This window comes from Corythoichthys intestinalis, chromosome 5 (assembly GCF_030265065.1).
Source record: "Corythoichthys intestinalis isolate RoL2023-P3 chromosome 5, ASM3026506v1, whole genome shotgun sequence".
Classification (NCBI taxonomy): Eukaryota; Metazoa; Chordata; class Actinopteri; order Syngnathiformes; family Syngnathidae; genus Corythoichthys; species Corythoichthys intestinalis.
The window spans coordinates 10,240,983-10,266,776 of NC_080399.1; the positions used below are offsets into that span (position 1 = coordinate 10,240,983).

Sequence of the window (25,794 nt, forward strand, 5' to 3'; positions counted from 1 at the left end):
TCCTTCTGGTCTGTTTACATTCTCCGAAGCCGGGGAAGGGAAATGACATATGTCCGATTTAGGTGTCATAAAATATCGTTCGGCAGGTGTGACAGTAAAGGTAAAGTCGACTGTTTTGACCATTATGGAGTAATTTTGCCATGTCGTCTTGAATAAATGGATTTTTATTATTTTATATTCCATTTAGCACAAGTTATTTGTCATGACCATGCCATTTATTTAGCAATTGGGGAAAGTACTTGGGTAAAAAGAATATCCTGTAAAAATATTGAAGTAAAGAGACAGAAACAATGACATTTTGCCGCTCTCTTCGTCGCGTTTTCCTCATTGTGAATAGTTCCCCCTCGACGGGCTGACTGGTCCTTCTCAAGCCATTTATATAGCTATTGGGGAAAATACTTGGATAAAAAGAATATCCTGTAAAAATATTGGGAGTAGAGAGACTGAAACAATGACATTTTGCAGCTCTCTTCGTCTCGTTTTCCTCGTTCTGAACAATTCCCCATCAATGGGCTGAATAGTAAAACCAATGAGCCTAGTCTACCGCTGACGTCATCCACCTGTTGGGGACGCTAAAGCCCTATAATTGTAGGCGTGGCTAACCGGCAGATTAAAAGACTAATTTCTCGTCATCTGTGCTTTCCTAAATTGTTGTATATGGTCGAATCGTCTCAAAATATGATTCTAATTCACATAATAATGCCATTTAAGACTTTTTTTCTGGTGTCGTATGCTCTTTAAGACAACGCTTGCCATGCTAAATGTTAAAGCTAACGCGAATGCGATGCAAACATTATGAGTTACATTTAATGTGTGATGGAAAATTACGGTACATATTCTCTCTTGCCAAAATGAGAAAACAAATCTTCGCATTCTTGAATCACGTCTTAACACCGGTGGGGATGCGAGTGGTGGGAGTTGGGGGGCAGAACCTCTCACATGAGTGACACGACCCACGTACTCCACGTACAATATGAAAATGTCACGTATTGGGAACATATGCATTTCGCATACGCATTTTCATCTAGTTGTCGTCTCATCAGACGAAAAGTGGCATTCGTCTTGTTATGTTTTAGCCTCCCAAGCCATGTTTTTATCTCTTCATCGTCACGTCATCATCATGAAAAAATCGTTCTTTGACAAAATATTTTTTCTTATCTGTATCTGTATCAAATTATTAAATAAATTAATTAACTGTCTACGTATCGGATTGGTACTTGACATCCGCAGATCCTCAAAATAAGGTGACTCGGACTCGGGCGCAAAAGTATGTAATCGGGACACTTCTATGTTACATATATTCGTCAGAATTAAAGATCGACTGAGTTGACTGAGTTTTTTAGTACCGATACTAGAGGTGTGCAAAATTTCCGATTCTTAGATTATTCGCGATTCGGCCATGGAAGATTCGAGAACGATTCACAAACATCCAAATTCCGATTATTGAAATATGCCAAGTAAAGCGGAAGTACAACACACTCAGCGCGCCGCGCGGTCTTCGGGACGGAATGGAGCGGGAGTAGCTAAACATTATGCTTCTCATTAACCGGCCCCTCGGGTAATGCCAACGCTCAACTCACGGCTCTAGCTCAACTCATGCCACGAGATAAAAAAACACAACAACATACCTGACTGCTGCCGAAAAGCTGCTACAAGTACAGCTAAGCTACATAATGTTACGGTAGATATCATTTATATAGGACTAGATGGATTATAGACTCGGTAGCGGTAGCAGCACATCTGCAAAAAGCTAGATGCGGGCGTTAGTAAACGGCCGCCATCTTAAAGCAGTAAACTTCCCTGCAATGCTGTTGTAGCGAACCTTCCAAGCAAACCTAATTAACTTTTTATCTAAAATACTCCTAAATCGGTAAAATATTGACTTGAATCTATCTTTAAAATAGTTTTAAAACTTTCACATGTCAAAAGTAGACAAAAGGGAAATTATGGAATAACGGGAGCAATTTTAACAACTTTTAACGGTTGATTCACAACATTAAATCAATTGAATGTAGTTTAAAGCTGCTGATACAGAATGGGGACTGGAGTTTTTTTATTTAATGTTATTTTTGTATATTTGTTTACTGCTATATGTTAACTTGATACTGAAATAGTAGTTTGGTTTAGCCTGAGAGTATTTTTGAACAATTTTGGAACTAATGTACAAAACTTTATTTAAAAAAAAAAAAAAAAAAAAAAAAAGGAGGGGGGTGCATCAATAATCGTGTTATAATCGAATCGGAGCCTCTGAATCGTAATCGTAATCGAATCGTTAGGTGCCCAAAGATTCCCAGCTCTAACCGATACCGATTATTAGTATTTAGAGGGGCAGATAACCGATTTTTGGAGCCGATATTCATTTGTTGTCAAAGTGTAAAAATTGGCATTGAAAAAATAAATAATGCCAACACTGAATTTAATTGAAATGCCTAAAGCATGTTTATTAAATCACACAAAAAATAATAGCTCCAAAAACGCCTGAATTTTCCTAGCCTGGTACACCAGACTCACAACTGTTCGAGCTTTAGAATCTGGCGACCAATGAGCGCATCAAATTTACAGGGCGGAGCAAGCCACAGCAGACAGCGGAGTGGACCAATCAGCGACGGGCAGACGTGACGTTGGTAAAGCGACAACTCGCGCGGCGCGAGCGGAGAACGGAGAAGTTTATTTACCATGGCTGGCGCGAGACGGCTTGTTGTCAATGACTTGTGTCTATGTGTTTTTGTTCATTTAAAACGGATTTTACCGTGGATTAGAACATATTCTCGGCTCTCCTGTTCATCATCTGTGTTGTTGTGGAGACGACTTCCGACGCGGAAGAGTGACGTTGCTCATTAAGAACACGTCACGCGAATAAACGAATCTGACTGGACGGTTCATTTTGTTCTCGCTCCAGAGGCCGTTAATGGGCTGGGTCCCAGACTATTCTCACAGTGTTTGAAAAATACAGGGAGAAGAGTCTGGCCGTGCCAGGCAATGAATTTCCTAGACAAAGAAACATCTCTCATAAAGTTGAATAAAAGGTTAAATAAATAACTCCTAAAAAAAAGTGTTCCCCCCGCCCCCCCCCCCAAAAAAAGTTTTAAACATGTTACTAGCCCACCGTGCCGCTTTCATAATGCGAATTATTTTTAAACAAGAATAACGTAGAAAAAATGCTTGTCTTTATTAAATGCTTCATTGAATGAGTCCAGTCAAATCTGCTCACTAATGAGAACACCCGCGTACACACACAATGAGTTGCCACAGCACACTAGTGTTTAACAAGCTAAACGATGATTGACACATTTGGCGTCTTTGAAGGTAGCGCTTCCAAGCTTGTCCGGAAACATCAAAGCTTCACCGCCTGTCAATCATCGTTACCTTTAACAAGCAAAACTCGCAATGCACTGCTGACCAAGAAAAGCAACAGGAGGGAGAGTGAAGATGTACGAGCATGAAGCAGAAAAACAAATACATATTTTTTAATTAAAAATCTGATCCTTTTCACCTGATTCTGATCCTCTGAAAAATGGCGCGATCCATACTCCCTATCCCTAGTTTTAAATGGACTTTTTCATATCGGCCGGTTAATTTAAAAAAGACCGATACCGATATACATCAAATTTCCAAATATCAACCTGATATATGGGTGTATTTCTCTGTCCCTTGCATCAGTTCATTTTTGGATGTGTCTGACAGTTCATTCCAATATTGGATGTGTTGTCTAAACCCCACATTTTGTTATGGAATATATTTTCCAGCACTAGTCAAAACAAAACTCAAATGTTTAACATTTATTTTTCCAAGATTTCAAGTGATACCCTGCAGTTTTAAATTACTACACTCACAAATCTAATCAATAAACTCACTATTAACATTTGCTGAACCTATATTAGAATCTGGTTGTTTTCTGCACTAAATAGTAGCTAGAAGGCAGTTTTATATACAACTGTTAAGATTTTAATGCATGCAAGCAAGCATTTCTTCAATAACCAGTGTTGTTCAATTGATCCGCAGTAGGAGTTAAACACCTAATGAATGCCTCAAAAGTGGAATCAATACTGCAAAAGATGTCAATGAAAATGTGTCCATAGCAGTATCACCACAACAGCGTTAAGGTTTAAGCTACCTTTTATATAACAACAAAGATAAACATCATAGCAGCATCCCTAACCGGCAGTTGGGCATTAGTAAATGTGCACTGCAAGCACTTGGAACGCTTGTTTGAAGAGCAGCATCAGCAGCGTCTCGCCTTTGAGAAAGGCTCGAGTAAAGCAAAAGATGTTGAACCCGCATCTGGCCTGCCGCCGCTGCTCAAAGCGCTGTTAGGAGGATTAAAAATGTGCTCACCTGGCACTCGCAGACAGGCCTGTGCATGGATGTCAAGCATGTAAAATACGCGGTGTTGACTTAAACTATGCAAACATTGCACCTGATGGCGGAGGACTAACATGTTGACAGTGATAGGCGTCATTTATTTCGGCCTTCCCAGTCAAATAGATTGGACCTTTCTCGCCGTCAATGGTGGCTAATGTGTTAAGGACATGAAAAGTGGCAGAATGATCATATCGGGGAGGAAAAATCAAGTCTTAAATTAACCACAGAATAAATCGGGCCTTTATATAACTAATATTTTGGCTCAGATACAGCAATATATTCATGGTAAACTTAATAACAGATGCAGCTCAATTTTAAGATGTCCATTGTCTCATTTTTTTTTTTTGAATGGGACGGATCAGAGAACCTGTTTGAGAAAGATCTGCTGAAGTTAAAAAAAAAATTACATTATAAGGATCTAATGCTAGATTAACTGATACATCAATGAAAAAAATTTGCATCTTCATATTTGTCGTTTTGCTCAAAATAAACCGTTTGTATCTGAAAGAAAAGTTTCAGCTACAAAGTTGTCGAAAACCTCAAAATTGCTTTGTATTTTTCATTGCTTTAATTCAAATGTAACTGGTTGCATAAAATGTGGAAATATATAACATTAAATCCATTGAAAGTCCTTGCTTGGCATCCAATCATAGCAGACTTTGTAATCTCGGCAAATATCGTATTGTCCAAATTTATATCATACACTCATGAAATTGGTCATTTGCATCCCTAAGAAGTAAAGACATCCCTAAGAAGTAAAGATGTCCCGATCGATCGGGTCCGATCACGTCATTTTCAAAGTATCGGAATCGGCAAAAAAATATCGGACATGCCTTTTTTAAATATATATATTTTTTAATTAAATCGTTTTCTAATTGAATTAACGTTACAGACAAAATGTTTTACACTCATCCAGAGTCTTTAGTTTTGGCTTAAAGTAGGGTTATCAAATTTATCGCGTTACCGGTGGTAATTAATTTTTTTTAAGCGATCACGTTAAAAGTATTTAACGCAATCAACACATGTGCTGCACGACCCACTCACGCAACGTCGCGTTCAATCTATAATGGCGCCATTTTACCTATATATAGAGCTAAAAGGCAGCGTAAAATGAGTAGAGTGAATTTTGGCAGCCTTTAGAGCCTCTTTTTAATTGGCTAAATTACAATCCCTCTCTCAACAATTAGAAATATCGTGGGAAGCAATGTAGGGAAGAAAAGAAAAAGATCAACCACTACCTAACACCCTATGTTATTTCCCAACGCAGAGAAGATATATCAATTGGTGCCACTTTGCACAGTCATGGTCGAACTTCCCATCATGCATTTGGGCAGAACAGTTAAATGGCTACAGCATCAATTACTGAAAGCTCAACAAATACACTAGATGGCAATATTTAGTCACAATATACAAAGTCACATTAATCCTTTAACAATTACAAGTCTTTCTATCAGTGGATCCCTCTCACAGAAAGAATGTTAATAATGTAAATGCCATCTTGAGGATTTATTGTCATAATAAACAAATACAGTACTTATGTACTGTATGTTGAATGTATATATTCGTCCGAGTTTTATTCATTTTTTCTTAATGCATTGCCAAAATGTATATCATCGGGAAAAATTATCGGGAATGATCGGAATTGAATCGGGAGCAAAAAAAAAAGCAATCAGATCGGGAAATATCGGGATCGGCAGATACTCAAACTAAAACGATCGGGAGCAAAAAAACATAATCGGAACAACCCTACTAAGAAGTTATATAGTTTGTATTAATCAGGAGTTTAGGGCCAGTATTTACCTGTTTAGAGTAAATCAATGTCAAATATCAGTTATCGGCTTCCTTCTCTAACATATTAATGTTTATCGTCACTGGATAGTTTGAAAAGAGTAGTGCCAGGGATGAATCAAACTTGGATTTATCGGTATAAATATGCTCGAGTCGGGCTGTGCCAACCGGCCAAGAAAAAAAAAAAATCCCCTTATCGTCAGATTTCGATTCATTTCACAATATTTTAAAACTTGGGTTTTTATATATGTTTTAACTGTTTAGTTTCTACCATTGTATATTACCGTCAAACTTGTGTTAGTGTTGTGTTGTGTTAGTGCGCAATGTGTAATTTTCTTTAGTATAGATTACATTACATTATCACAAATATTATGAAACTATTTTATTAAGTTTGAAAAGTTACCTGGTGTTGCTATAAGACAAAAAATAGGTATCCAATGAACCTAGCATTCATGAATTTTCTGGAAATGGTTTCAGCGCCAACCTTGCCAAATTTAAAGTACAGTGGTACCTCTACATACGAAGTTAATCCGTTCCAGGAGCTTGTTTGTAAGTCGAAATGGTCGTATGTCGAGCAGGATTTTCCCATAGGAATACATTATAATTCCATTAATTCGTTCCACAGCCCAAAAACCTGCACTAAATCCTTAAAAAATACTGCTGGTACTATTACAAATGGCAATTACATATAGCAAAACAAATAAATAATAAATAAAAATCGGATTAATAATATAATAATAATTCCTGTAATAGTGTAACGAAACGGGTTCTAATAAGGCGGACGTTTTTTTCTGTACCTGAAGGCACCACGGCGCTGACGTGACAAAGAGGGAGGGGAGCGGGTGAAAGTTTACTTTCGCTTTCAATGCTTTCTTGAGAACATCGTCAATTGCGGCAGACAGCAGGCGTTTTGTGTTGAATAAGTTGTTGAAGAAATGATGAAAACGTGGCGAAGCTGGCGATTTCTCTGGAGATGTTACCACAATAAGAATTGTCAGCTTAACTTATAAAGACTGGCGAACGATGGTCGGAGGAGGACCGTGGAGATGTATTGTTGAGCCATTTCACGGATGCCCACCCTACGCTCATATTTTTCTGTCATTTGCATCTTCATTTAGAAGGTAAGCGTCAACTTTTTCCTTGTTTCACCACCTGTACCAACCTTTTCTGAAACCTGTGTTGATTTGTCACACAAGAAAATTCGCCGTGCATTCGTCTGCGGTGCTGCCATTGTCGTCGTATTTCGAGCATGTCGTCGGATGTAGAAACAAATGGCGAGTCAAATTTTACGTCGGATGTCGAAAAGTTCGTGTGTCGAAGCGATCGTATGTAGAGGTACCACTGTATTGCCCTATTTCTGTCCTCTGTGACCTTTGACCCTTTCTATTATTGTAACACCTACTTGCAAATTTTGAATAGGCCAATCTAATCTAGGCTAAAGTTATCACGAAATTCCTTTTCTGACCTCTGTGACCAATGACCTCAAAACCCCAAAATCTACAATGATCTTACAGTACATTTTAGGCTTAATTAAACAGATTTTAATTCAATATTTTTAAGGCTTTTTCAAGGACCTGCAGGAACCTTGATTTTCCTTGTCTTAAGTGTCATAGACCGCTTGAAAACTATCAAACTTTTGACTCTTTATGGGGGACTGTTTGAAATCTGCCAAACCAGTCAGTCTTTATCTGCTCACTTGCATCTGCGACATGCCTGACCACTGAGATCGATCTAAATCTTTTTCCGAACCTTGATCTCAATCTTCTCTTTTATGAGTGCACAAAAAACTCTGATCAGAAAAATACCAAACAACCCTACGTAAATACCAGTAATTTTGTTCCCTTCAACAGAGAGCAACCATTTCTTAACACTGTAATGAACCCTGCTTTAGGTGTTTGTGCTTTGCCAGCACTTTATGAAACATATGCCTCACCTATGTAGAGTGATGAGTCTTTCTTCTTGACATGATCATCAATGTAGGATACGCCCAAGGGCTGCACAGGCGTGGCTCCGATGCCCAGCAGAACTTGAGCCCCGATCAGCAGCAGGTACATCATGTTGGTGTTGGTCTTATTAGCACAAACTTTGTCCTCGGCCAACTGGACTTCCCTGCTGCTGGCGTTCGAGCACACGTCTCTCCCCATGTCCGTCCTAAACGTTTCCCCAATCTCGTACTGTTTCGTCAAAAACTCGGGGAGAGCTGAGAGTAGGGCGCCTAGTGCCATGATTATGCCCCCGCATCCAATCAGGCGTGGCCGATGCGCCTTAGCCCCGAAGTAGCTGACAAACAAGATCAGCGCCAGGTTGCCGATTTCAAAGCTGCTAGCTATCACGCCGACGTCAGCGCTTTGAAGGTTGAAGCGTCGCTCCAGGGTGGTCAGCACACTCACCTGTGGGTGAAAAAAACAGGTTAAGTTCAGAATAAAAGGCAAGAATGCCAGACAAAAACAAGTGTTGGACTGCGTTTTCATCATCCGTCATGCTGCCTTTCCATTGGAATATGATGAAATAACAAGATCAGTTGTTCCACTGTGGTGCATCACTGCCAACAGGCCTGTTTCCCATTAGCCGGCCAGTCATACTTTAATTTCCACGACTTGAAGCGCCCAACTGCTCATTTAACCTCCTCTCTTCTGCCAGCTGTCATCAACTCTCGCCAGAACTTCCCACGGAAGGTGCCAATCACATGATCAAATACTTAATGACAATCAGTTTTTGTAACGCTGTTTTCACTTGTGGGAGGGAAAATTCCTGTACCATGTGAATCATCATTCGTCAGATTGTTTCTCAGGCTATTTTTTTTAAAAATTAGTCCAAAACTGTCCTTGGGACCGTAATCCCAATTTTCCATTCCCCCAGTGGCTCCTCGAAACTGTAGCTATGAGAATAAATATCAACGTGTGGTTTAACTGTTGGAACATTTTTCCACTCTGCGCTCAACCCTCCTAATGGGAGACGCATGGTTATTTTGGATGGCTTCTATTCGGTCTCTGGTGGGTTCGCATTGGGCACTCGCGTGACCTTAAACTGAAAATGGATGGATTGTTTTTGAGAAGTTAAACAACTGTATTAGATTCTGACAATGACGAAAATAGAAGAACCAGATCAGCGACAAAAAAGTAATGACCACAAAGTAACTTTGGCATATTACTAGGGGTGTAACGGTACACAAAAATCTCGGTTCGGTATGTACCTTGGTTTTGAGGTCACTGTTCGGTTCATTTTCGGTACAGTAAGAAAACAAAATGCAAAATATAAATGTGCTATTTGTTTATTAGACACCTTTGTGCTTTCAACAATAGGGACATTAGCCTATACAAAGCTAGAATTCTGCTCAAAAAGTAGCGGGTATTTAAAGATAATCTAACAACAACTTGCCTTTCAGACCCCGCGTATTGGTCAGCTTTCTTTCTGATAGAAAGAAGACAAAAGAAGTCCTGCGCTAAAGAGAAAAGCAATCCCAATGACAAAGATTTTAACATGTATTTTACAAATGAAATGCCTCAATGAATCATTTTTTTTCTCTCCTATGAACGGTTTTCAAAAGCTTTATTATTATTATTTATTATCAAGTTAAAGCGGCACACAGAAATTAATAAATTTAATTGTGTAAGCAGAATCTGTGTGTTATTCTTATTATTTAATTACAGGTGTTTTAGCTCATTTCAATGTATTTTATTTAAATGGGCTATTATTTATTTTATTATGTGTTTTAGAGCTGAAACGAATACTCGAGTTTAAAAACTGATCCGAGTAATTTTATTCACCTCAAGTAATCGTTTATTTTGACAGCTCTAAGCATCACGTGTTGCTCAGACTACTTTTAATGCGGGACATGCTGATGTCACGTGCGGAGAGGAAGAAGCAAAAAAAAAAAAAAACTTACTGCAGCCGACAGCCGCTACAAACGACGCCGACGTTGCTAAAAACTAGGCCGCATGATGCGACGTTGGTAGCAGGTAGCGTCTGATGCGTCTCATAGAGATCACATGTATGTTGAACTAGATGCGAAAATGACAGAGTCAGCGGCGTTAGTAAACAGCTGCCATCTTAAAGACGTAGAGCGCTAAGCACTAATAAGTAAGATTAACATTACTGTCACTAACTCACGTAACGTTAGCCCTGCGGAGGGCTAGGTTTCTATTAATTATGACCACTGTCGATGCGTGGCTAACGTGTCTTACATACAGGCTTTAACATAACATAGCGTTGTGGAGTGATGAGGGTGTAAAATAAAAACTTAATAATACTATCAATTTTAGCTCAGTAGTCATTGCTGGATAAAACAAGTAGCACTGGTCCCTAATGTCCTCCAATACAGCCTGTACCATATATTTATTTTGAACACTGCAAAAACTCAAAATCCTATCAGGACTTACAGTTTAGACTAACTTAAAACTTAACTAGAACTTGAAAATGGCTTGACACAAATAGAAATTCAATTGAAGCACGTGGGAAAAATCCTAACTTTTAAGTGATGTGTGTTATCAAGCATAATGGCATTTTAAGGTAAGAAATATATATATTTTTTAATAAGATCTAAAAGTTTTTTGAGTGAAAGCAGTGAATTAGTCATTTTTGTTTTTTGTTTTGTTGGCTGTTTTCAACAATGTACATCAAAAATAAAGACATTGATTGACTGAAAATGGTTTAATATTAGATGAAATGTCTTGTTTTCTCCTTTATATTAATAATTGCTCTTCACCTAAAAATATATGTTTTATCCGATTACTCGATTAATCGATAGAATTTTCAGTCGATTACTCGATTACTAAAATATTCGATAGCTGCAGCCCTAATGTGTCTATATTTTACAAATGTGATGTAGTATTCGTTTATATTGCATATCTTATGTTGTATAACTTTGACAGCACTAAATCAACAAAGACAAGTCAACTGGGCCCCGATCTACCACTCAAGAGATCTGAGGACTCAAAAAGTGGGCTACGATTGCATATTAGTTTGAAAATCGACGGGATCCACCGTATTTTTACACGAGTGACTTCCGGTCTGCCCGATCCTAGCTACCGGTAGTAGTATTGACGCAGGAGGGTCGTGTCTCGCGTCAAATAATAAATTCTGCCCTTCTTTTCGCGTGCGTCATGTTGAGCTGCTTCTGGGACGCGTCTAACACGCGGCCGCACTGCGACTGGTGTGCATTGGCTGATTGACTTTAACGCCCGTGTGTCACTGCATTCTCGCAGCGGCCACGTTGTCGGGCCGTTGACGTTTCTGGGTTATACTGTCGTACCGTGTTGGTCCTCATCATAGTAGAGAAGATGGAGTAAATATAATCTACACAAAGAAACTGTAACCCGATCGACTCACAGCCTCAAAAAGTAAGGGTTACATTACGTCAGAAACTCGTTCGGTACGCCTCCGTTCCGAACCGAGCACCACGTACCGAAACAGTTCAATACAAATACATGTACCGTTACACCTTTCAGGAATCACTCAAACTAAACTAAACCAATTCACTGCCGTTGACTGTGGTAAGGCGTCTAATCCATTTGAAATGGAAGAGGCAAGCAGTGAATGGCAACCAATGAGTTAAGCAGAGCCGTGTTCATCTGCCACAGAAAGAAGTGACAACAGGTTGTTCTCGCAGCTGCTGTCAAACTACAGCGCCTCCCTAACAAGTCATCACAGCGCAGCGAGCCTGATCAGTGGAAGCGGTGCGTGCAGAGGTCCTCGGGCAAAAAAGCCAGTTGATGGAAAACTTTGGAACGGGCTGCGACGTCCCTCGCCCTGGAGCCGCTCTTTCTCGCGCCGCTTAAAGGCTGCATTAACATGCGGCCGGCTGCTTCGGCCTCGCCTGGGAATGTAAACGGCGACGTGTCATCCTGTTCGTAGAAACGATGCCAGGGCTGTGCAACCTGTTGCCACTGAAGTCATCATCCAGTCCAATCAGGCAGCCTGACAGGAGATGTGACTGACAGCGGAACAGTCAAGCCAAGTTCAACATGCTTGTGCACTTCCACTCTGACATTGCCCAGACAGCTTTCAAAGAGGTTTAAAACAAACATAAATTACATGAAGGCAGGAGCAAAAAGGAGCGGAGTGCCTATTAGGCAGAGACCACAGCTACATCTCGTCAACCTCACAGCTCAAGAGTGTTTAACATGTTGCATGGCAACATAATAAACCTCGCCCAGTCATGGGACATCCCATTACCTCACAGAGGAGAACCAATGTTGTAAAAGGACATATTTTCACAGACTTGACTATGACAAGCACAATGGACCTACTGACAGTGAAGTGGAAGTACTTGAAATGTTAAATGTAAGGATGTCCCCGATCACGTCATTTTTAGAGGATAGGTATAGGGTAAAAAAAATATTGGGGTTTTAAAAAATGTATTTATTTTTAGGTACCGTGTTGGCCCGAATATAAGATGGTGTTTTTTGCATTGAAATAAGACTGAAAAAGCGGGGGTCGTCTTATATTCGCGGTCAAGGCATTATACCCATTCATGACGCTAGATGGCGACAGATATTATTGAAGCAATGTTCTGTCATGACAGATCTCAGCTACTCTCCCCATTCACGAGGCTAAATGGCGCCAGATATCATTGAAGCGATGTTCTATCATGACAGATCTCAGCTACTCTCAAGTTTAACTGGTTTGCATTATTTTATTGCAGTGTTTTTCCTTATTCAGATTTGTTTCAAGACTACAGTTACAGTTAGGCTTCACTTTGATGGTTAATGCAGTTTTGTTGTTTTATCACAATACATTGGTTTATTTACATTTCAAAAACCAGAAGCCCTTCATTTACGAATGTGATTGCACTTTAGTTTACATATTTAAATTTTCAGATATTAAGATTTGAATGAGGCAAAATAACATGCTTTTTCTCTCAAGTATATTGTTATAATCATTTGTTTCAGATGTACTGTAATTATTTTCTGTAGAAAAATTAATTTGGTGTTCAAAAAGTCTTTTTTCAAACTTGAGTATTGAAAAAGAGGGGGTCGTCTTATAATCAGGGCCGTCTTATATTCCGGCCAATACGGTATTAACTCATTGAGGACGATAGACGTCCAAACCAACTTGTGTGGGTGGGCTGGTGTAACATCACTCAGTGCCAGCCTTCCCAGTTCAAATAACTTTAACATCTATCGCTGTCAATGGCAGTGAATGAGTTAAGGGATACAAGCAACAAAATAATCCAGAGGTATAACGATGAGGGATGTCTCCGATCGGATCACGTGATCGGAAATCGCGCTCGGGCAGAATCTGGTGAAAAAGAAAGTGTTTTAAGATTTTATTTTTAATTTAAGGGCTACAAAGCAAGAAAATAAGATCATCAATTATTCGTGTGCGCAATAAGTTCTTCTTAGTGTGTACATGCGCTCTTACTTGTGTGTACTATTTGCTCTACGTTTCTTGCGCCGAAATAAAAGCATGCATCACAAAACAAAAGTCAACATTATTAACAAAAAAAAAAATGACTCGAGACATAATGGCAGACGAGACTTCGGCGTCATAAAGTCGAAATCACTTATGTCGGGTACGTCGTAACTAGTGGTGTGCAACATTTCCGATTCTTAGATTATTCGCGATTCGCCCGTGCAAGATTCGAGAACGATTCACAAACATTCAAATTCCGATTATGGAAATATGTCAAGTAAAGCGGAACTAAAACACATTCTGCGCGGTCTTCAGGATGCAATGAGGAACGGACTGCATTGTGTCCCGAGAGTAAACATCATGCTTGTCATTACACGGATAATGACAATGCTCAACTCACGGCTCTGGTTCAACTCATGCCGCTAGATAAAAAAAAAAAAACAATAATACCTGACTGCTGCCGACAGCCACTACAAACTACGTCCACATCATGCTACAGTAGGTAATAGATATCATATGTATATAGAACTGGATGCAAAATGACAGACTCAACGGCGTTAGCAGCACATGTATTGAAAACTAGATGCGAAATGACAGACTTGCCAGCATTAGTAACCAGCCGCAATCTTAAAGCAGGAGACTTCTCTAGAAGGCTGTGCTGTAGCGAACCTAATTAACTTTTAATCTAAAATACTCCTAAATCGGCAAAATCTTTAAAAGAGTTTTAAAACTTTCACATGTCTAAAGTAGACAGAAGGGAAATTATGGAATAACGGGAGCAATTTTAACAACATTAACGGTTGACTCACAACATTAAATTAATTGAATGTAGTTTGAAGCTGCTGATACAGAATGGGGACTTGAGTGTTTTATTTACTGTTTTGAGCTGTTAACTTGATACTGATATAGTCGTTTATTTAAGCCTGACAGGCTTTTTGTACAATTTTTGTATCTAATGTACGAAACATTGAAAGCAGCTAATAGCTTGAGGGGGGGTTTGTGGGTGTCATCAATAATCGATTTATCATCGAATTGTTGCCTCTGAATCGTAATCGAATCGTTAGGGGTGCACGATATCCATTTTTTTAAACCGATACCGATAACTTTCTACTACTCAAAGCCGATAACGATAACCAATAATAAATATATAATTGTTTAATGTATAACCTGAGTTTTTGAACACCTGGAGGTTTAAAAAAAAAAAAAAAAAAAAACTAGTGGTGGTTTCAACATAGATTTGCCTTTGATCTCACCGGATTTTTCATAATGACATGAACAAAACAGTGCGTTTCACTTCTGCACTGCCCGACAGCCAGCTAACAATGAATGCACTTCCATAAAACACAAGGCTTGGTCTTTTCTTGCTTTTATGGGAAGACACTCGTCTTAATATTGTGAAAGTACAGCAGAAAAATACACATATTCAATACTCAATATACAACAAACTGCACAATACACTTATATACACAACTATTATATGTATAGCATAGCACTCTAGCTTGAGCTACTAAAGCATTGGCTGTTTCTATAACACAACAACCTATGAAGTTCTGTACATATGACCCTTCATCACAGAAGTAAACATATATTGCACATCCATATGTTATAGTAAACATAAAATACTTACAGACATATTTCTGAGGCGGAAACGTAACAGAAAGCACTCACGATTGTCAACGCTACTGCTAAACATCGCAATGTGTAAGTGAATGAACCAAACTACTGTAACAAAAAATAGATGCAGCGAATTATTCTGACCAGCAGGTGGCAGCAATGCCCCACAAATGGTCAACTGATTTCCCATACTAGTGTGTAAACTGTAAAGTACATTCAGTACATATTATCGGTCCTAGTAATAATGTTATTGGATTTATCGGGATGACGTCATAATTCCTATTAACGGACCGATAATTATCGGACTAATAATTATCGTGCACCAGTAATTGTTAGGTGCCCAAAGATTCCCACATCTAGTCGTAACCCAGGGACTACCTTTTATACATCATTCTGTGCATCTCGAAAAATGTCAAAATCCTCAAAAATTCATATAAAACGTCACGTAAGGTTGTTCATTACATTCCAAATTCATACAAGTAATAAATCGTGGTTGATAAATGAAATTGAGAATAAATTGAGACAGAATCCTAATTATTTCAGCGTTTTTTGAGCCATTTTTGTTCGATGGTGTGCTGTGATTGTTCAAAGAGCATCTCAAATTAGGAATCAACTCTTGAGGGCTGCAATGTTAATGATAACTAACCTGGGTGATACATTCAGCGATTGAAGTCACTAATTAATTCTACTGAATTATGTATAACAACTTGACTTCACTGAAAAATGAAAGACTAAACATCTGATATGAATACATTTGTTTTTCTAAAACTGCTATTTACAGTATCAATTATATAAGGGTGACTTGAACACTTGTGGCACCTACAGGCTATACTCTTTGTTATGTTATAATGTTAGATGCAAAAATACAGAAAACTAAAAAAAGCAAACACTTTATACTGCTAATTGCACTCCAGTGACATTTGACTGCGCCACCGCTGCATCGTGTTGATTAGATGTCTTCGTGCTAATTATCAGCTCGCAAAAAAGGCCGCCAATGATAGCTAGGGCTTTTCGGCATCCTGACAGAAAGCACTTTTATATCCCTTCATCCAATTACTGACTCTTACTGGTAGCGCCTCATCATCCAGGAACGTCATAAGCCAAAGAGGGGCAGGTGCTTGTCCAGTCATTGTTCTTTTAACAGTTACTGATGTTTGAACAGACTTGAAAGCGAAACCATTTTGAATGACAGTTGATTTTTTTTTTTTTTTTTTTAAATCAAGTTTGCTGTAATGACACATAACGCTCTTACAGTGCAGGTGAGGAAAAGCAGTTTCTAAAAGAACGCTTAGCTCTGCTGGTCGGTTAACTGCTGCAAGATGACTTCCTGTTGATTTTGAGTCGCTTCCTATTAATTTGGGGGGGATTTACCGGTTACTTGCAGTTCACTTTGGGCCAATTCCTATTCGTTTAGGTTCAACTTCTTGTTGATTTACGGGCATTTCTGGGTCACTGCTTGCTGATTCCGTCCAGTTCATTTTGGTTTCCTTCCTATTGATTTTGGGGCATTTCCTGTTTAAACTCTGATTATGGCCTCTAACAACATTCAACTTTTTTTTAAAGTTATAGTATTGAACAAATAACTCATTAACTGCCATTGACGATGCTAGATGTCCAATCCATTTGAACTGGGAGGTTTGGCAGCGATCATTCTCTGCCAGCCTCTCCCAGATCAAGTGGGTAGGCCTGTCGCGAAAAAAAAATTTAGTAGGCGATATAAGGTCTCATAAATTATTGCTGATTTTTAACCAATTCAACCACTAATGTAGTGACAATACATCTTAATAAATCACCGATTCAAATGCAATAGTTATTCTTAATTAAAAAACAAACTATATCAAAAATAATAAATAAATAAATAAAAAAACACACTGAGAATGCATAACGAGTCATTTGGAAGCTAGTTAAGTGTAGAATATAGATGAGAAATCCAATGCCATTTTTGCTCTCTGCCAGTTAGAGTCCATCAAAAGTGTTAACACAGTACAGTATTTGATCCAAAATGACTGTCATCTTGTTCTGCAAAGTGCACGTTACCAAATTTGAAGCCAAATTATTCATTGCTAATCAGATTTTTCATAAAAAGTGATAAAAAGATATTAGTGTAGAACAAAGAACATGAGATTAACTCCAGAAATGATCATTTATATGTTGAACATGACGTGCTTTTATTTTGAAATGTTCACTAGAAGTACGTTCACTAAGCCGCTAACTGTAAGCGTTACACTCCGTAAAAAAAGTGTACTTCTGTTTTCGTCATGCATGTGGTGTCAGTAATACCATAGACTTCATACTATATTGACGGGACACGGGGCCGATTAGTAGGGGGCCTATATCCGTCAAAGCTGACCGAGTGGAAACACAAAGAGCTTTTTACGTTGAAAATTCTTGTGCATAAGTGCTTTAATACCTGAAGTATTTATAGATATGGACGTAAAACAGTATGGATTCTTAGTTAAAAGCAAAAAAATTGGTCAGTTAGCATGTATTTTACGTAAATATTGCAAATTTTGGCACCAATGCCGTAGCGGTTAATTCCTCCCATTGATTTTTTTCACGTTTCCAAATGCAGTGCATGGTAAGAAATAGAGCTGGGAATCTTTGGGCACCTAACGATTCGATTACGATTACAATTCAGAGGCTCCGATTCGATTATAAAACGATTATTGATGCACCCCACTCCTTTTTTTTTTTTTTTTTTTAATTTGTTTTGTACATTTGTTCCAAAATTGTTCAAAAATCCTCTCAGGCTAAACCAAACACCTATTTCAGTATCAAGTTAACATATAGCAGTAAACAAATATACAAAAATAACAGTAAATAAAAAACTCCAGTCCCCATTCTATATCAGCAGCTTTAAACTACTTTCAATTAATTTAATGTTGTGAATCAACCGTTAAAGTTGTTAAAATTGCTCCTGTTATTCCATAATTTCTCTTTTGTCTACTTTCAACATGTGAAAGTTTTAAAACTATTTTAAAGATAGATTCAAGTCAACATTTTACCGATTTAGGAGTATTTTAGATAAAAAGTTAATTAGGTTCGCTTGGAAGGTTCGCAACAACAGCCTTGCAGGGAAGTGTACTGCTTTAAGATGGCGGCCGTTACTAACGCCCACATCTAGTTTTTTGTAGATGTGCTGGTAACGATACCGAAGCTATAATGCATCTAGTCCTATATAAATGATATCTATCGTAACATAATGTGGCTTGTCGCAGCTTTTCGGCGGCAGTCAGGTATGTTGTTGTTTTTTTTTTTTATCTCGTGGCATGAGTTGAGCTAGAGCCGTGAGTTGAGCATTGGCGTTACCCGAGGGGCCGGGTAATGAGAAGCATGATGTTTAGCTACTCTCGCTCCGTCCCTAATTGTACCGGAGACCGCGCGGCGCGCTGAGTGTGTCGTACTTCTGCTTTACTTGGCATATTTCAATAATCGGAATTTGGATGTTTGTGAATCGTTCTCGAATCTTCCACGGCCGAATCGCGAATAATCTAAGAATCGGAAATTTTGCACACCTCTAGTACGAAAAATATAATAATTACCTTGAATTCTCAAACAAATCACTCCTGAGACAATCGTTCCTGTTTGTATGCGGTACAGCTGTTGTACTTTTTCAACCTAAATCCAGCGTTTGATCGCTGCATGTGTTAAGAGAATAACTGCGACCGACTGAAGCGGAGTGTGGGACGGCCCCTACTTGAAGGCATGGCGCAGTGGCTGGGGACTGTGTCCTGTCAATATCAATATGAAATCTATGGTAATACATTTTTTTCTTCATTTTTTTTTCCTTTGAAAATGCAGTTAACCAGCGATTTTTCATGTTTGAAGTGTCGCTTTTTAACCGCAAGTTTGCGTTTTAGAGAAGACTGCCAATGTTTAATTGCAGGCTTATGTGGTTCGTACATTGTCTTCTTCCCTATTAGCCTCAATGTAGCAATGCTTTTGTTTAACAGTGTTTAATATAGATGTGTTTCCTGATGTTGATGACCAATAAACATCTGTGAAAGGAACTGGAGTCTCATATGCCATCAACACACATGTGTACACGCATGCACAGATGTATGCACACACGCGGGATAAAACACAGCCGTGAAAATTACCGCCCTATTTTTATTTCCCGTGAGATAAATAGACTTATTGCATTTCGCGATGGGCTTACAAAAGGATTGGATGTGTACTGGCATCAATGGCAACCAATGTTGATCATGTTTTCAGTATACAAATGACCTGTGTCCTGAAATGTTTTCTCCACTAGAGGGCACTCATTCTCTTTGGACGGTTGATGATGCATTTCTGTAGATATTTCTAGTTAGAATTCAATTATTTTTGTGTATTTATTTGGCCTAATATGCTCAGGCTCATTCTAGAGTATAATAATACTAAAACTGGTGTACTAAATTTTAGAATATATCTGCTTCAGATGAAAATGGCTAAATTGTACTTGATGTGGTGACATGGATTGGAAAATAAAAGATTTTAGAGCTGGTTGACTAATGTATTCAAGGTATAAAATGTAAATTAATACAAAGATGAATTGTAATTACACAATATCAGTTTTACAGGTTGATACATTTGACATTAGATGGACATACTGCATCAGTGTGTGCCACCGCTTATGAATTGTGTCTGCATTAATGTATTTTGTCCAACTCCAAAACAGCAATACCCATTTTCATCTAAATTGCTTAGATTTTAACATTTCGACCAGATACCGTATCACATTAACTACAAACAATTGACACTTTTGGCCTCATTCTTCCTTTTTAGTGACCTAAATTCAGTAAAGTCTCACGACTTTTATCCAGGAAGCATTTTGCTTGTGACCAGCGTTACCTGTGCTCTGCACGCACAAGTCATTATAAGTACTTTTAAAGGAAGAACAGCTTTTTCCTGCGTTCAAAACAGGCGACTCCACTGTAAACAGAAGCATAGTTTAAGGGTTTAGCCCATTAATTCCAAACGCGCTAAGGAAACAGCCTCTCGGAGAATAAACATTGCAAATGCCGGAATGACGAGTTTGCCGCCTGAGGTTGTAAAGCGAGCCCTACGGGACGAAATCTACGTTCAAGTTAGCCTGATCTTTGTATCTTTTTTAATCATATTTGTTGCGTTAGAAGAATACTGTAAGCTGAAAGAGTTAACCTTGAAAGACATTGGTGGGACAATCAATAAAATGCTGGCATCCTAAAAAAAGACTGTTAATCTTAAGATGAAACCGCTTTGAGGTCATTGATTAGTTTGGCTCTTTCATTAAAGGAGCTAGCCAACATTTTTTTTCCTTGGTAATGATTTCCACGGAAGGGATGGCACACTAAGGAGAAAGGGACATTATTCTATTGTTATCTCCGTTAGTAGGTGAACTACTGAAGGCGGACGTGATATATTCTGTTTTGTATGTCTGTATGTTTGTGTTCAAGATCAGAATTCAAACAGGATATGCTTGTGATATGAAACTGAAGAGGTTGTTATAGGTTGGGGTCATGAGGTCAAAGGTCACCGAGGTTTGTATGTTTATGTTCTTGAATATGAATTATGGTATTATGTCAAATTTGCATGATGTTTGTAATATTGAAACAGTAGGTGACTACATTTGGGATTCATGAGGTCAAAGGTCACAGAGATTTCTATGCATACCGTAATTTCCCGAATATAACGCGCACTTTTTTTATCAACTTGTAAAATCATGGTGCGCATTATAAACGGGTACATGGATGGAGACAGAAATATATATATATTACATATATATATATATAAACCGATTTTTTTTATTGACACGGCCACGTTGTGTTAAAGAAACGTATGCGGCGACCCGTTGCCGACCATTACGGTACGTGACGTCACCATTTTGTTTCGGTATTACTTCACTCTAATCGGCCGAATGATTTCGTCTGTGTTAAATTCTGCTTTTTTTCCACTCTTCATTAAGCACAGAATTTAGTTTCTTGAACTCATTTGAGTCAATGTTTATTGCAGCTCCGCAACTCGGACCATAACAAACGTAAGCACTCACACTTCCTGTGTCCGTCAACTATATCTGTCCCTCGGGAAACTCAAACCCAAATAACAATAGTTGCTATTGTTACTGTCGTGTCAACAGCGATGAGCTCTCACGGATTTCCAATTTACGTTCTCACTTTCATTTTACCGTATCAATCCATGGAAGAAACATTTATTCATCATGATGAAACGAGCAAGTTATACAGCAGCCTTTAAAAGAAAAGTCACATCTCTTTTGTTTTCTCCTAGATTCTGGTAAGTTGTCAAATCATATTATTACAGTAAATATTGTTAGTTTATGGTAATGTTTTGAACTACCAATGCGCTATGCTTGTGCTGTGTTTCACCAGTCAGTAAAATGACATTTCTGTATCTGCACACAAGCTGTTTTCTTGTATTCTTCTATTTATTGGTTCTAAAATTAGGGTGCGCGTTATAAACGGGTACAATAATTTTCCCTAGATTTTACAAGTAAATTTGCGGTGCTTATTATACACGGGTGCGCCTTATATTCGGGAAATTACGGTATTTCAAGATAACTAAAGAACAAATGAAGGGATTATTATCGAAACTGGAGGTATGTTTGTAATATGACACTGAAAACGTGATTAAGGGTAATGTGAGTAAATTTGACTGCTTTTGAGTGGTCCGCTAGTTCTATAAATGTTTTGTCTTACTCGATTTTACAGCTTTTTGACTGGCCATTGATGGCAACTTGAGTCCAAACCATTTGAACAGGAAGAACGAGCAGTGAATATTTCTGTTTTTCAGCAAAATTGTCTTCTTGTGTGTTATAACTTCGATATAGACGGCAGTGATTATTCGCTGCCAGCTTCTCCCAGTTGAAATAGATTGGACGTCTATGGCCTTCAATGGCAGGCGTAAGTCGAACTCTACTTCTTGCTTCCATTGGTGTACTTTCTACCATCAGAAACGCCCATGTTCTATAGTTAGTCCATCATGATTCAGATTTTATTCAGATTACCCACCACTAATTTTACATAATAGTTCTCCATGTTCCTTATTGTATAGAGTACATTCACTAGGCTCTTATTTTTTTTCCGCATACTATTCTGTAGTAGGTATGTGGATCAGTAACTGAGTCTCATTACCTTAAGCAATTAGCGAACCGAAAATGTTGTCATCATAAACTGGTAATAGAAACACGTTTTGAAAACAACTCTCTCATGATGAATTTGACTGCAATCGGGTAGTTTGCATATTGTTTTCGAAGCCTAATTCATCAATCAATTAGGTTAGTTACTTTTGATGAATGAAATCAAAAGAAGTATCGTCATGATTTTGTTTTTAAAATAAGGGGACGTTTGAACGAAAACAAAAACCCTGCTATGGTCACTTCTGATCAGAATTTCATTCATTTTAAATTAACGTTTAATCCACTAGACGTCCAATAAATTTAGACAGGGAGGGTTAGCAGCACTGCACTGCACTGAAAAATGAGCATTCACATAAAGTCCTTCTCATAACCAAAATATATTGTTGGTTTTTTTTTAAATTCATTTCAATATTACTTATATTTTATCAACATTTTATTAATTTATAATAGTATTTACTCATAGGAAATACTGTATGTAAACATGCAATAGTGATTCATAAAAAATATTTATAATTTATTGTGACTGAGTACCTGTAGATCACATTTTGGGTCATGCAGGCCACACTTGTATGCTAAATGTTAATAATAATAAACTGTCATTTGCCCTATAAAGGTTCAAATTCTATAACACCCTTATTTGTCAATGGAGATTACATGAATTTGTTATCATTCTGAAGGTTTTGATTTGTCTTTCTATTGGCTGTGTCCTTTGTCCATTTCATTATTTTTCTTTTAAACCAATGTACCTATAAGTGTATTATTGTAGACGCTACCCGTGTAATTCATTGGCTGCCATTGACGACGTTAGACGTCCAATCCATTTTGACTGAGAGAGGCTGACAGAGTCAAAATAGACTGGACGTCAAGCGTCCTCATTTGCATTGAAGCATGAACATAACCAATTTAAATGAATCGGGACGTCCATCGTGGCCATTGTCAGGCTATGATTTAAAGTTCAAATTTCCAAAGCTAACTAAAAGTGACACAGTGTTAGTTCCCCGTCCACCAGCCTTGCACTGGGAGCCCAGGTACACTACCGTCGCCCCTCTAATAACTCACCAGGTACGCTCCGACGGTGCCCTGAGCCAACATGAGGGCACATTCCGAAATGAGGAATATCTTGATATTTGAGAAGCACGACGACTTCTTTCGGGGATCGTCCACTTCCAGCATGTTGGCCCCGCCGCTCTGGTGCGACTCCCGGTTCCTCACCTGCATGCCCGCCCACCTTCTCCCGGTTGGCGGCGAGCGGTCCGCCGCAGTAAAGCGCAGCTTCGCCGGCCAGAGCAGCGCAGCTCGCGGCGTCTACATCCGCGTTGCTACGCGTAGTCAGATATTTTGACTCCCCGGAAAACAAAAAAAGAAGAAAAAACTGTGGCTTAAGTCTACTCGAGGAGGCTAAGCGGCACACTTCCGAACTCCTCGCTGGGTCGCCTAAACATCACCGCCTTCCTCCTCCTCTTCTTCCTCGTCGTCGAACGTGCGAGCTCCCCGAGGGTTCCACGAGACGACCATGGGGGCTGAAAAGTGACCACCGCGCGGAGGTTCGGTTCGCTTCTCAGTCTCAACTCTTCTTCGGGACTGTAGCACGTCTCCCCGCCCCCTCGGAGGCTCATACGCGGGACAGGAGGCGCGGCGAGGCGGAGGCTGAGCTCACTCTCTGGGATGAAAGCTGTCACTACAAGCGCTCCACCTAGGCATTAAAAGACACTTATCTACAAAAAAAGCAACCGCCTGAAGATGAAAACAGTGAAAGACCGAGGACGCATGACTGGTGACAATAATAATATGTCATAAAGATAGGCGGAAGGTGACGTTTTGACTCAAAAATCAAATGACGCGTACTTATGACGTCAAATAATGCCGGGCTTTAAAGTAAATCTGCCTTCATTCAAAGCGTATAAAGTTATGTATAATGCAGTAGTTTACCTCAGACAGTGTAATACAGTAAAAATCATGCGCATACAGCTTATAACTAACCTACTTACTAGTCCATCTTCTCAAAAAAAATTAGCATATTGTGATAAAGGTCATTATTTTCTGTAATGTACTGATAAACATTAGACTTTCATATATTTTACATTCATTACATACAACTGAAGTAGTTCAAGCCTTTTATTGTTTTAATATTGATGATTTTGGCAAAAAAAAATAAAGAAAACCCAAAAATCCCTATCTCAAAAAATTTGCGTATCATGAAAAGTAGGGTTGGGAATCTCTGGTATTAAGCCGATTCGATATGTATCTAGATACACAGGTTACAAATCGATTCAAAAACGATACATTTTTAAGGCAGAGCGATTCAATACAGTTTAAGAACGATACGGTTCGATACAGTTTGAAAACGATACGGTAGTAAACATTTGTTGTTTGTTCTTACAGTATTTTAAACAGATAAAAAAGTTTCTACAAGCAAAATTAAACAACAAAAGTTCATACCAATGTATGTTTATTTTTGAGACATGAAAAAAAAATAAGGCCAACTAGATGACCATTTTGTTGGCTGGGATTGATAATAAAATAAAACTCCAGTGACAGACAACAATAAAGTTCAGTAATTCAATCTGTATTTCCTGGTGTTTTGAACACAAGAGGTAGGTAATTTAAGTGCAACCTTTCAACGCAAACATCTTACAAGGTAAAATTATATGCAGGAGCTCTAGAACAAAACAATGAAACCTGCTAGTGTTATCATAACAAATAAATAATAAATAAAGCATAATGCTATTATTCTTTACCTCTGGTATAATTGGGGGAATAAAGACATGGCATTTTAGCCAGATAGGTCAATAATCATTATTTTAACTTTATACACAGCAAAGTCATTCACTTATGCCTGTGCTTCCACATTTTTATTCCTCATCACTGTCCATATCTTTTTTGAAGGGCAGATTTTTCTTGAGGAAGATCAGCTGATCCACATGTTCATGTTTAAGTAGACTGCGTTTCGTGGAAACAATTTCTCCAGCAGCTCGTACCATAGTAGTGGGTTATTTTTCAGAGATTAAAAACTCACGATCTCTGTCGCATGCAAATCTGGCTGCCGTCTTCACTTCAAAGTCGGACGTGCGTTGAAAATCAATCGCTGTCATTCGAAACTTCCGCCTGGCAAGCTGGCGTCAGCGCTCGTGTTGTTTGTCCATTGTTTTAGCATGCGACTGTGGTTTCGTTTGCTCTGGCGTAGTTATGACACACCCGTCATGATCGAAATGCATGATGGGAAGTTGAGGCAACCACGACCGTGAGTAGTGGCTGTCCATGTTATTTGATGTGTGCTGTCTTATGTGAAGTGTGGTGATACTTGAGGTCGAGCAGTGGGGAAGGCACTGCGCAGCATTATTTAAGTGTAAGCTAATAATGTGTCATTTATTTAACCCATCTCTTGGAAAATAATAATAGCAATGCAAAGGTATGAGAGCTGATAGCCGGTTTTTGAGTTTGCGATAGCCGAGTCCTTGTTGTACTACCGATACATCTACGATTTACTGGGTATTTACTGTCGAATAGTTAGATTGCTGTCAGCGGCACAAAAACATGATTATTCAATGTCAGCTATTCTAACT

General features: G+C 38.7%; 1 protein-coding gene across 3 annotated transcripts in view; it reads right to left on the reverse strand.

Annotated features, from left to right (window-relative positions):
• slco3a1a (solute carrier organic anion transporter family member 3A1a) overlaps window positions 1-25,396 on the reverse strand; it is a 90,325-nt gene extending 64,929 nt beyond the window's left edge. Inside the window, exons 1-3 of one of the 3 annotated variants that reach the window (XM_057836126.1) lie at window positions 25,248-25,390; window positions 23,291-23,924; window positions 8,084-8,540 (exon numbers count right to left, since the gene is read on the reverse strand). In XM_057836126.1, the coding sequence (XP_057692109.1) occupies window positions 8,084-8,540; window positions 23,291-23,449 (616 nt within the window). In that variant the 5' untranslated portion in view covers window positions 23,450-23,924; window positions 25,248-25,390. Of the gene's footprint in view, window positions 1-8,083; window positions 8,541-23,290; window positions 24,141-25,247 lie in introns of those variants that run through there. The other 2 variants (XM_057836127.1, XM_057836125.1) reach the window with 2 other exon arrangements.
• Window positions 25,397-25,794: the final 398 nt, after the last annotated feature.